The sequence below is a fragment of the Lottia gigantea genome, assembly GCF_000327385.1.
Source record: "Lottia gigantea unplaced genomic scaffold LOTGIsca_30, whole genome shotgun sequence".
Classification (NCBI taxonomy): Eukaryota; Metazoa; Mollusca; class Gastropoda; family Lottiidae; genus Lottia; species Lottia gigantea.
The window spans coordinates 464,866-478,832 of record NW_008708987.1 but is presented as its reverse complement, the minus strand read 5'-3'; the positions used below and the strand labels follow the sequence as shown (position 1 = coordinate 478,832).

General features: G+C 34.9%; 1 protein-coding gene across 1 annotated transcript; it reads left to right on the top strand.

Moving 5' to 3' along the window:
• Nucleotides 1-8,721: 8,721 nt before the first annotated feature.
• On the top strand, nucleotides 8,722-12,410 carry LOTGIDRAFT_161605 (hypothetical protein; the record flags this gene model as incomplete). Its single annotated transcript, XM_009057456.1, has 3 exons — nucleotides 8,722-8,893; nucleotides 9,186-9,361; nucleotides 12,315-12,410. 3 exons carry the CDS (start codon nucleotides 8,722-8,724, stop codon nucleotides 12,408-12,410), a joined length of 444 nt encoding a protein of 147 aa, XP_009055704.1.
• Between the last annotated feature and the right edge of the window lie 1,557 nt (nucleotides 12,411-13,967).

The window sequence follows — 13,967 nt, the reverse complement described above, 5'->3', positions numbered from 1 at the left end:
TATACTATACTATACTATACTATATACAATAGATACTATACTATATACTATACTATATACAAGTAGATACTATACTATATACTATATACTATACTATACTATACTATACTATACTATACTATACTATACTATACTATACTATACTATACTATACTATATACTATAGATACTATAGATACTATATACTATACTATATACTGTACTGTATACTGTATACTGTATACTATATACTATATATATACTATACTCTACTATACTATGCTATATATACTATACTATACTATACTATACTATACTATACTATACTATACTATACTATACTATACTATACTATACCATACTAGCTCAGAGCTCAGGGCTCTGGAATTTTCTAGATAAACCGGAAGACCTGAAAAGAAAAAAAGGTTGTGAAGAGATTTTCTAGCTTTTTACAGAAAGATACTACATGCTGCAGTTGTCTCCACCCCCTGAGTCATATTTGAACCCCCCAAGTCTCGGGAGGTTAAAGCCCCCCTACTACATGAACTATTATAAATTACCAGAGAATATTTTTAGCATATTTCGAAATCTGAGAACAATTTTCCAAATGATTCGACCAGTAAGCCCTACCTAACTTTGATATAAGGTAGGTGTATGTGTGTGGTCTGTTCTGGGATACTCTGTTCATGGTGCATTAGGATAATGACAACTCAGGGAATTTATTTGATAAGAATACGCACTATTTATGTAACGAAATAGAATGTTCTTAAACACAAAGAAAACATCATCTCTGAGATAAAAACAAATCTCTAAAAAAAAAACACCTCTAATTTAAAGAAAAAGATCTGGCCTTGAAAAAACAGTCATTGTCAAGTTTTTACATGAAATATATTGATATTTAGAATTTTCATTCATTGTTTTTATCACGGATAACTGTTTTCAATACGTAGATTATTTCAATGTATCCACTTGACAAAAACACACTGAGTTGTTCATGAAACGACTGCTGCCGGTCAAATGCTTTATGTTGGATCCCATATTAGTGTTAAGTGCCTAAAGATACGACGGAATAGAGCTCTTTACACGTGCCGTGTAAGTTTGCATTAAATATAGGTTTATGGCCATGATAACAAATGACATAAATGTACCCAGCCTGTAAAGGCCGATAGTCAAGAAATTTCAATAATGTTAAAACTTGTAATCTACTAACAACTACCTAGTCTGTGATCACAGTCACCTAGTCTGTGAAATCAGTTAGCTGGTAGCGGAGTTTAACTTTTCACCTACCAACAACTACCTAGTCTGTGATATCAGTGAACTAGAAGCGGACGTTAACTTATCATCTACCAGCAACTACCTAGTCTGTGATATCAGTGAACTAGAAGCGGATGCTAACTTATCATCTACCAACAACAACCTAGTCTGTGATATCAGTGAACTAGAAGCGGACGCTAACTTATCATCTACCAGCAACTACCTAGTCTGTGATATCAGTTAGCTAGTTAAGCGGACGTTCACTTCACTGGTCATCCAGCAAACTTTTATTTTATTTACTAATAAAATTAAATCTTGTTTAAAATGAAAGGTCATGACAGATCATGTATGGAAAATTTAAAATCTTTTTGAAACTTCTATTAAGGATTACGTGATCTGGCACAGTGAAAGTCAAGTTTTTTGGGGTTTTTTTTTACCAAAAGTTAGCCTGCAGACGGGAATAGAGGTAGTAATTTAATTGAACATGCAAGATAACTTGTGATAAACAAGTCATGGTGGTTATCCATATAAGGACCATTGTATCGCCTTGTTGATGACAGATTCGATTCGATTTGGATTGAAAATTACAGTAATAGACTTCAAGTGGGCTATTAAACGATTCTTTTAGCACGATCACCACCAGCGTAATTTATTAGTAGATAGAAGAGATTTCACTTAAAATCTCAGCGACGAGTCACATGGTATTTTTTTTTGAGTTGTAGTGGGGTTTGAAAATGAATGAAATGTGTGGGCCGTAAGCTAAATAGAGTCTACAGGATGAGGACTTTATAAGTTGAAGAGATATTAGAATGGTATTTGTTTCAGGAAAGAATGGTACGCTATTAAAAGCTTGATATTGAAATACGATTCTATATATACTAGCTATTGATTCATTTACATCTAGTGGTGATTTTCATTTCAAAACCATTTACGTACTATACATTGTTAATATGTGTACATAGGACAATTGGACTGACATCGAAACCAAAAGAACTTGGATGAAATTGAACGCACGGATTTAAAAATACCGATATTGAAATTGATGAAACTTTTTTGATTAAAAAGTTGTGAAACTTTTAAAATGTATTTCATTCACAATTGCTGCGATCGTCGTGGGAAATGAATAACAGACTTGCACTGTGATTTTACCCATCGAGGAATTAATTTAAAATTGGTCTGGAATTTGGAGAAAACTTGGGTAAGGCTTTTCTCCTGTTATATTAGTATTATTTCTTTTTTAATGTCTCTATTTTATAGTGACTTTTTGTGTGTTAACGGATCGAAATGGTTTAGCTCTTTATGCTATCTAAAATAAAGTATCTGTCTGTCAACTTGATAGCGGATTTGTTACATCTGAGCTTGCTGTACAATCTGAACTGATCTATTACATCTGTACTTGAAATCAGATCCGTTACATCTGATCTTGCTTTAGGATCCTTTACCAGAACTGGTTGACGGATCTGTTTCAGTTACATCTGAAATTGATATCGGATCATCAATTGCATTATTGCAGCTTGCTGTCCGATCCGTTAAATCTGAACTCACGGGTTATAACTGTATAATTATATATAGTTATCTGAACTTGCTTATACTAACAATCTTAAAATTTTATCTGTTATCTGAACTCGCTATCAGATCCGATACATCTGAGGTGTCTATCTCATCCGTTATCCGACACAGTTTCGTGCCCTGACATGATCCGTTATAAAAATAAATTCTGTTATACTCGGCACGTTTACTTGCTGCCATTTGCTATTATCAAAATATTTACAAATACTTCAAATCCTGCTATTTTTGGCTTTATTCACACAGAAAACACTATTTTAGAATCTCTCCAATTGCAGTTGAGTATTCTGGTATTTTTGGATGTAAGATAATAAGATTTTAACGAGTAAACATTGTAACATTTTAAAGGTGAACATCAGCAAAAAAAGCTTGATGTTCTGATAGCATTAGCCAATAAAGATGGCACATGATAATTCCTTGATTATCGAAGACTCCAATTGTTTTTTTGTTTGTTAGATGGGGGTGGGGAGGGGGGGGGAGGTTTAGGGTGGAAAGAAAGGGTGTATTGGCATTGATAACAAAACACTGATCTTCATTCTGTAATGTAAAATGTAATTTGTTTAAACGGAATAACTTCCCCCGAGTGTCTGAAAAGAGTAAGCGAATATGAAAGAACTGCTGTTAATGTTTCTTTATATTCGTAAAGTTACTTTTGAGAACTTTTTAAAACATAATCGATAAGGTCTTCTTTTATCTAATATATTGGACGCTGGTTGTTTTATAAGAGTCAACACATCTAGCTTACCGATACGAATTTTTTAGATTTTCATCGGTGTCTGGATTTAAGGTTTTTATTTCTCATGTTTTTAAGAAGGCTTAAACTACGATATTATGTGTTTTGGCCCACTCGGAAAACAGAATTATTATATTCTACAAATTTTCATTAGTGTCGTGGGTGTATTAATAAAAGATCAATATAAGTATTCGTGTAAACAGGTGCTTGTTGACAGAAAAACATCTAGTGTATCTAGAACATGCCTGAGTGGTGGGGAGGGGTAGGGGGTCTCTCCGAGGCTAGGTTTGAAGGGCCCAAGACCCTTGAGACTGGGAACTGAGGCCCACAGAAACCAACTGATGACAACCCACCAATTCCATTACTGCAACGTAACACCATACACCGTTGTCTCTCCGGATATATAACTAGCCTATCTGGATATATAACTTGCCTCTCCGGATATATAACTTGCCCCTTCGATGAATCAAGTCTAGCTACGGGCCTGATATCGCTTGGAAACATGAATTGTGAAACACTTTTTTATTTTTATTTAGAAATGTTATTCTTTACATTATGGTTCAATCTTGGCTAGATTGAAATCTCTAATTTAGTGACCTTTCATATCTTTGAAGACCCTTTTTTAAATCAACTTTTGTAATAACTGTTCCTAAAAAATATATACAACTTTTGAAGACCTTTTTTGGAATTAATTTTTATAATTGCTGTTTCCTAAAAATCTTTAAGGCCATTTCAGTTGACATTTACTTTACGGCTCAAAGATCTGCCTACAATCATTGCTGGTTTTGCTCTTGTGTTTTCGGCAAACTTTTGACAGAATGAACAACGTTCGTCCAAAATACCTGGCAATTCTTTTCAGTGAAAATTCATTCCGTTGTTCAGATGGCTTGAAATTACCTTATTTGGTGAATGTGTTTCGTGTATACTTAGCAACGTTGGAATATACATGTACCTATTTTTTTTACCTTTTGGACTTACACTCGAAGCGACCAAGTTGATGCAACATCTACGTCCACGCCCCCACCCTACACCCCAGGTTAGGAACCAGGGAGCTATGTCAACGACCGCTGAATATTTAATCCAAGTTTTTGTTTCTGACCCTATACTTTTAAATCTTATTTAACCGGTTTCTATATCAGTCGTTTAGTTTTTTCTACAATTATTTTTTGTGTACGATATGAGCTCTCGCTATTTGACTGAAGTCAAGTGACGACTATTTTTATGGAAATAGTATTAACCTTTAGGAGCTGATCAAGATTAAAGTTTGTAAATTAACACTTATTTCGTTGGCAATTTCTTTCTAAATTGGCATTTTTACACATTGATATTGGATATAAAATCTAAAGGTTACTACAAAAGGAAATAAAACGCGATTTTCAATTAGTTTTTTTCGTGTTATCGAAGGGTAAATCTCGAAAGTAAATCAACTTTTAGTATCATTTCTTATTGGTAGTCCGTCGTCTAAAGGTTACAACTCTTCCGAATGACAATCTGTCGTAAAGCCAGTGGAATAAAAGATGATCCCATCCTGTAGGGGCGGGGCGGGACGGGGCGGGGCGGGGCAGGTGGGTGGAGAAGACTTTCAAACGTTTTTGCATCACCGAGTATGACTCCTATGACAAGCTAATACGACTCATTATGCCATTGACTAAGAACTTATTGGTGAAATCGATTAGAACTCGCCAGGCGATTGACTATGATTCAAATTGAGAAAATGACGCATGACTCCCTCGTTTAACAAGCGACTTGGACTACTATCTACTGAGAATGTGGCTCATTATGAAGATGATTTGATAAGCGATCATGACTCATCGAGTCGTACCAGCCCCACCCCACCTCCGTATCATTACGTGACAGATTGTGACTGTAACAATTGACCCTTGGGATTAATAATCTTCTAGACTTCAATACCAATCTCAGTTAATTCGACCTAATCCCGGGTCGTTGATACCAGCTGAGATCAAAATGGACATCTAGCATGCAACTAGTCCAATCAGCATAATCCTTCAAGGTCAAGCTGTAAGCCTTGTGGACAAGACAGGAATTTTGAATGATTCGCAACATGAGGTGAGAATCTTAATTGATATGACCAATTCCTTTTGAGAATCCAGCGACTATGGGATGATTCCAAAGAATTCGGAATATGTTCATTTTCTCAATTTTGACCATAGAAAACTGCTAATGTGTTTGCCATTGGATGCAATATTGGTTAAGATTTGCTATCGTGGTCGATGAAAAGAAAAAGGGTTTTATAGCCTCATATTGTCCTTAAATACTGTATTGGCCTTGAGTTAATAATAAACTATTTATTTTACATGATCAGAATAAGACAGGGGTATGGTCCTGTCTAACATTCAGACTGTTGTTGATAAGATGGACAAAGACATGCAGAGTTCAATGTTCGGAATTATGCCAAAGCAGTTCTTTCTTATGTACAGCCAGAAAACAACATTATCATCCGTCCAGAATCGCTATCAAGGCTAAAGTTTGGAAAAAGCAAAAGCCCTGAGGTAAAATTGAAAGTAAACTGATATGGAAACTGTTTCTGAAAGTCACGCTGTTTTGAAAACTGTTGCAAAAACTACAGTCTGACATTTCTTGATTATTGGGAATTGCATGATGTTTTTCAGATTCAAGAGGAAACTATTTGCCGACATCCTAAACATTCAACATAATCGCCATTACGTTATCAATTGACATTTTAAGATAATTTTGTAGGACTTCGGAGAAAATAATCTCATAAAAATCAAATTCAAAGTGAATTTATATAAATCGGATTACTCCCCCGAAAATTCAAAATAAATCGTTTGACCTTTGTGAAATTGTCAACAAGTTGATAAACACGCCGTTATCACAACACGCCCAAGATTATCCTGCGATATAACCAATAAGTACTATAAGTGTAAATTATATTAGCTGTTTCTATTATTGCATTTTATATGAGCTTGAAATTGAATGATCGTATTATTTGCCGGGATTCAATACTCTCTAACAATATTTCCTTTTCAACTTGCTGATGAAATAAGTCTAAAGTGTTTGTACATTGGTTGTTGTAAAGCGGTGGTTTTTAGTCTTCACACTCCTGGAGCAATCACCTGGACCTTTCGCATCCCCAAAAATTTGTTTCATCCACATTTCCAGCATGTGGTGTTTTGAGCTGCTCTCTCAATTCAAAATAAATGTTTTAATTACACCAGTTGGCCACACCCCTGACGCCCTAGTCCCACACCCATCCCCAGGGGGTCAAAGCACCACAGGTTGGAAACCGTTGTTGTAAGGTATAAATGGCATACCATGTTTTTTTAAAGAGGCATTTATTAAGATATCAAGGTATTACCAGCCACGTGATAGACACTTTCTTGTATCAAGGAAGTTTGTAAATACAGCGGTTTGATTGGATTGGATTGTACACTACCAAAAAAATACAGCTGATCAGAGCAGAAGGATGAAAATACTGTAAACCGTGTTGTTGGTGTTAAAATCGACCAAATTTCACCTCACGAATAGAACAAGATATCCATACTAAAGCTCATTAATGTCAACACATAGTTATTTATCCCAAACTATAAATCGATCTGCTAGTTGTGAAAATTATGAAATTTTTCTATAAAAATAACCTAAAATAAAACCCAATTTTAAGAAATACAATTCTCCGATTGGATAATTAGGTTAAATTCAAAATCGATTTTACTGATTGATCAATTTGATCATTCCATTTTGTATCATAAAGTTTACATGCATTCGATCGAGAACTCTGATTGGCTGTATTCGCTAACGTACAATCGAACCAAATCGCTGCATTTACAAACTTCCGTGATTTAAGAAATGTAGCTATCGTAATCAAGGTATAAGACAAAGTTCGTAATAGCTTGACATCGTGACGATATCTGTCTACACGCTCGAACTCCTTGTCGAATCATTAAGGCTGTAACCAATACGGGATATCCCTGACTATTAGGGACAAGCACCGTACTAATTGATCTACCAGGAAAGCGTTGGTGGTTTGAACAGGCTGTTGAATCGGTCGACTCGGATGTAATGATCATTAGGAGATTAGATCAAAATTACCTCTAAACTCCTTAAATCATTATACATTAATTTTATTTCTCGAGTAATGGGTAAGATTACAAATAAATTGCGAAATAGGCGTTATGTCACTCCGAACGTGACAAAACTGAGTTTCACGTGATCATTTATGCCGATTCTATGATGTTTTAACAGTTAAGTTGAAATGAATATTGCAACACTAAGTAAACCTTATGACAGCGGAAATGGGCAAAAATCAGTGACCGAATTTCGTTGCTGTCAGTGTTCTTATGAAGCAAGAGTTATAACTCCAGTTTATTGTCTTGTACCATGAGATCTAATGGTTTGATAAAAGAACACTTGTTGGTTTATTGCATGTCGAATTTGAAAGAATCGTTTAATATTTGAAATGTTTTGTTCTCAGCGATCTTTTTTGTCCAATTCAGCAAATTGAAATCATTTTATGCATTTGAATTTTTCTATCTAAGATTTCTTTCTCCTATAAATGGTTAAAAAAAATAATTGGATTTATGATATACGTACTTAAGACACACCACTAGGTCGACGACTCCGTTGTTGGTGGACAGGATTTCCCCCGAGGCCATCTGAAGCCTTAAGATCACAGGGTCTCGGTTATTGTCTCATCCTTGAAATTATTAAGACGTTGTTTTTCCATGTCAGTCAATATTAACCAAGGGGAACCGGGTGAAATGATATCTTTTGATGAGTTAATTTCATCTTTAAAGATTTCGGACAACTTGTAGCTTTTGGAAGCAATTATTCTTGAGAGTATTATTTCACAAAGCTTGTGTATTATTTTGGACATGTCCAAAGCCAATGACGTGATTGTGTCCACACATCTCTAGAGCACTCATCTTCCTACTCAAACAAGTCATAAACATAAAACTTATTAATTTCACGTATACTTCTAATATTTATTTATAACTTTAATCTCTTTTCAGGCTAGAGTGTAATCTTGTGTATGGGAGGAACTCGCGGATACAAATAATAGTAAATCGGAATATCGAGTAATAGCCAGATCAAATAATTGAACTTCAGTTTATAAGTGTGACTGTGTTGGCCTGACGTTATTGGTGTGACGGCGTGACGTTATTGGTGTGACGGTGTGACGCGCGTTACGGTGGGGTCGAATTAAGTGCCTAATGGCAGGGTATCGAAAGAGTACAAAAAACTTTGTATATCCAGTGACATGTCGTTATGTACGGACGTTATTTCTAGTGATATTAGTAATATTATCTCAAGTGACTTTAACCTATTCCCGAGCTAGCAGACAAAAAAGACATATATGGGAAAGACCCGGATGCACCAAAGTTTGTAAGTATTTCCCATTAGTGCTACAGCCGTGTACAACGATATCCCTTGCTGATAGCTCATAGCTAACAATGTAGGGCGTATTCAAGCTAACCACTCCGACCCTGGGCATGGATTTGGTAGATAGACAGCCCCCTTTTGGTAGTTGATCAGAATTTCTTTAATCGTTGCCACTTGATGCTTTACTGTTATGTTAAATGTAGTTGCTTTGATAATTATTGGACTGATTCTAGCCAAGATTTCCGACTGTAAACTCTTGTAAAAATACTAAACAATACCTTCTTTTGAATTTCAGTTCATGCACGTGTTGTAAAAATACCATATTGTGTAGAATTTCGGGTTGAAACGAATGCTTGTCGAGGATTTTGTGAATCCTACGCACATCCTTCCCTCAGTTCGACTTTATTATTAAATCCTAATTTACGGATCACTTCTCGGTCAGAATGTTGTAGTATTACCAGTACACACGATGTAAGTATTACTTTACTTTTCTGGGATCTAATTTTCCCAATGGTCCATGTTTCAAAGAAACCGGTTTGCTAGGAAATTGTCAGTCTTTCCGGGATACAATTTGATAGACAATGACCCATATTTCTACAATCATTCTAGATCAAATGGCCAATGTTTCTTGGATCCAATTTGTTAGGAAATGGCCCATCTTTCTTGGTTCAGACTACTAGGAAATGGCCCATCTTTCTTGGTTCCAATTTGCTAGGAAATGGCCCATCTTTCTTGGTTCAGACTGCTAGAAAATGACCCATCTTTCTTGGTTCCAATTTGCTAGGAAATGGCCCATGTTTCTTGGATCCAATTTTGTAGAAATGACGAAACTTTCTTGGTTCCAATTTGCTTGGAAATGGCCAATGTTTCTTGGATCCAATTTTGTAGAAATGACTCAACTTTCTTGGTTCCAATTTGCTTGGAAATGGCCAATGTTTTTTGCATACTATTTGCTTGGAAATGACCCGCTATTCTTGGATCCAATCTGTTAGAAAATGGCTCGATGAATCTTTTCCTATTGAACAGTGCTCCAACAAAATGAGTAGGGGCCGGTGGCGTTGGGGGTTGTAACAATTTTTACTCCGTACAAATACTATCCTGTCATCATCTACCACTTACGTCTGAATGGAAAATAGGTTAATTTTTGGACTAACTGTAATGGGACCATGAATTGTCTTCGTTCTTTGGCAATTTAATCTCCTCCAATTCGTATATAAAAACAAATGACCAACATGGAAATAGGTTTGACCTTTCATTAAACAATCTATCATATGTAAGAAAAGACTTTGGACAACTTTGAGGTCTAAATCCGTTTATTTGACATCAAGAGTTGACTTTTAAAAGTCACTGATTAAGGTTCGTTACATCATATAATCTTGCCTTAATCTGCCTGTCGCCTTCGCGTCTGGTGATACTGTATTTCAGCCCCGACTTATCCCTTCTCACAATGTCAAGCTATTACGACCATCGGCTAACAGTCGACCTTGACTACAATAGCCATCTTTCATATATCACGAAATGCAGTGATTTGAATGGATTATACGCCAGAAAATACAGTCAATCAGGGGCCTCGACAGAAAGACTGTAAACATTATGACTTTTTGTCGATGCCTGTGATTGGCAGTTTTCGCTAGCGTACAGTCTAATCAAATCACAGCATTTAAAATAACTTCAGTGATACAAAGAAGATCATGTACTTTGGTATCGGATTCTTTAAGAAAGACAAACTGATGTGGTAACCATCCGAAGTAGTACATTAGAATTTGTTTGATTTAATATTAACAGAAATACTGACAATATGAATCAAATTGATATAAAAAAAACTTCAGTGGATTTGGAGAACCCATTTTCGAATTTTATACGAAAAAGTGATACAATAGATATTTTTAAGACTGCATCTAGAGTGTGAAATGCTGAATCCAACCTTGAAAAATCTTTCGTTTGTGTAATATTTCGGCGTTTGATTTTGTAAGATCCGAAGTAAACCAAATGTAAATGCTGTATTTGACCCAATACCAACAGTACACAGTAATCTATTTTTAATAATTTTCTGTTCTTAATTGGTCCAACACTCACGACTTTGTTTGATATAGATCTCATAATTCAGTTGATATTTACTTACAGACACACATTGGGATACGATTAGAATCCTAAAAGTTATAAATTCTGTCACTGTGCCACGGGCTTCTTAACTTGAAAATCAAATCCTTATTTAAACTTAACGCGGACGTCAGAGAAACCCCCTAAGTTGTTGAGTTGACTTTTAGTAAATATTAGATCTGAATAAGACGCTATGATTTACATCAGTGACTCTTATAACATTCTGTTTGGTATTTAATCCAGTATTATCTATAGATTGCAATTAATATGATATATCTATAAACATCGCATCTCAGTTCATTCGAAATTTTTATTCCAGTAAAAATCACGTTCGATTGATTCTGACATTTGGACGTTATTTAAACTATTTAAAATTTGTTGTCTGAAGTAATATCCAGTCCATTTGACCGATTTTCTGACAGCGAGAGATTCATTACTTTGTAAATGTTACCATTTACATCATATAAACACCTTTCAGCGATTTTATTGCATTGAACCACACGTTTTAGATAGCGGAAGCGGATGAGTTAAAATATATAACCCAATACTAAATACAGAATTCCTTTACCGGAACCTGAAAAGAAACTATCTTACAAGAATAATAATTTGGAATCTCTATGATATTGTATACTCGTGTCTACTCCGTCCTTTGTCAATCTTTTGCCAACCCTTTTGCAGATATACGGTACCCATTTACAACTGAGACTGAACAGTGTAAGGGAATAACAAAAATATAAGGGAATAACTAATATATAAGGTATCAACTAATATATAAGGGATTAACTAATATATAAGGGATTAACTAATATTTATGGGATTAACAAATTCATAAGGGAATAACAAAATAAATATGGACATAGCCAATATATGAGGGAATAACTAATATATAAGGGAATAACTAATATATAAAGGATTAACTAATATAGAAGGAAATAACTAATATATATGGGAATAACTAATATATAAAGGAATAACTAAGGGAATAACTAATATATAAAGGATTAACTACTATATAAGGGATTAACTAATATATAAGGGAAAAATATATAAGAGATTAAAAAATAACTAATATATAAGGGAATAACTAATATATAAGGGATAAACTAACATATAAGGGAATAACTAATATATAAGGGAAAAGACGTCCTGTTGGATCCTCGTGGTACTGAACTTTCCCATGTTATCTGCCCGAAAATATCTAAAACAGATGACTTCCACAAGGTCACATAAGCGTATCTTATTTTAACATGTTTCTGATTTGAAATTTACCATCAGGAAAGATTTTCCGGAATATCTTAAAGAGAAATATGCTTATATTTTTCAGGTTACAGTCCGAGTTTGGTGTATCGGAACCGGGTGGACAAACAAGACGTTTAAATCTGCAGTCGATTGTGGTTGTTCAATTTGTAGACAGGACTGAGTTAACAACACCGGAAATTAAAACAAACCAAATAGGGCCGCTTAATTGCGATTTAATGATACAAAGTATTATGGGATGTGATGGTGAATCTGTGATAACCTTTGGGTCAATAATTTCTTTCAACTTAAAAAACTTACGAGAGTGAATGTCTTCTCGTGGATTAAAGAACGATCTCAATTAACGAAACGGAAATTTAATTCTCTGTGGTATTGGTAGAGCATAAAAGAAATGTGTTTATTGGAGATAATGGATGCCAGATTGTTTTCGTTGAATAGCAGAAACCGCGAGATTATATTCCATTATAATCCGATATAGTTGACTGAACGACCGTCGCGATTCGCGTAAAACACGTTAATCGAACACAACTTTTATAGTTGAGGAATTTAAAAGTAGAAAATTGCAAAACGTTCGTCTGGTCGTCATATTAATTTCCAATCGAATCAAAAAAGGTTTAAACAAGCCCACACATTCGAGTCTGCTTTAATATAACGATCACTGATTAATTCCACAGTCTCTGATCTGAAAACTGTACCCGATAAAAGACAATCAAATCATTCGGCTGAGCAGGTACCTTGTTCCTGGCTACTGGTATGTGTGGGTTTTGATCAATTTAACTTTGTTCTAGAATTTCTGACATTTCAATAATTGCAAGTACCGGTTATAGTGATCAAGAGCAAACGGTATGGTAACAAATTGACTCAAGTTGATAACCGGACAGATAAATCGAACACAACTTCACAGTGGAATGGAAGGCGAAAGTTCTAGATGAGTTGTACATAGATTATAGATACATAATGATCATAGCACAAAATGCAACGTGTTAACAAATATACGAAAGGTTATACAATGGCCAGGGTGATTGAAATTGCTGTATAAGAACCATGGGTACATATCGGATAAACACATGGATAATGCAGAAACTGCGTGGTCACATATCGATCCGTTGAACGGATCAACCAGGGGTCAAAATTTATAGACATAGCCGCTTAGCGGACCAATCACGTTTATAAATCAGTCTAATTAAAATTTGACCAACTTTTCGTTCCGTTTATATTAGGGAATCACTCAGAAGTGGTTGAGTAATATTAAAAGCTAATAAAAGTACGGTACGGAAGTTTGGTCGTATATATATAATAAAATTGATTATAAGTACGCAAAGGTTACGGTTCGATAGGGGTAATCGAACCAAATTCACCAGTTGTAGAGATAGATCAAATTAACAAATTGTAGCCATAGGGGTAAAAGATGTAGAAGGTTTAAGAAAATCTCCAACTCAACATAGCGATTAAAGTTTCTTATCTACCATAATAGTGCATCTTGGGTGGCCGTGTAGTTCGGTACACATATGATAACGTAAATAAGTGCTATTTATAGAGAAGACATCTAAATATACTTCAAAAACAAGGTTTTTCCTGACGTTTCTGAAATAATAAATGAGAATAATATATAATAACAGTGAACAGGACTGAAAATGATACTGGAAGCAACTAATTAAGGAACTTGTTAATCAATTGTTAATCTGTATCAGGCCATGGATCGATATTTTCCATTTACATT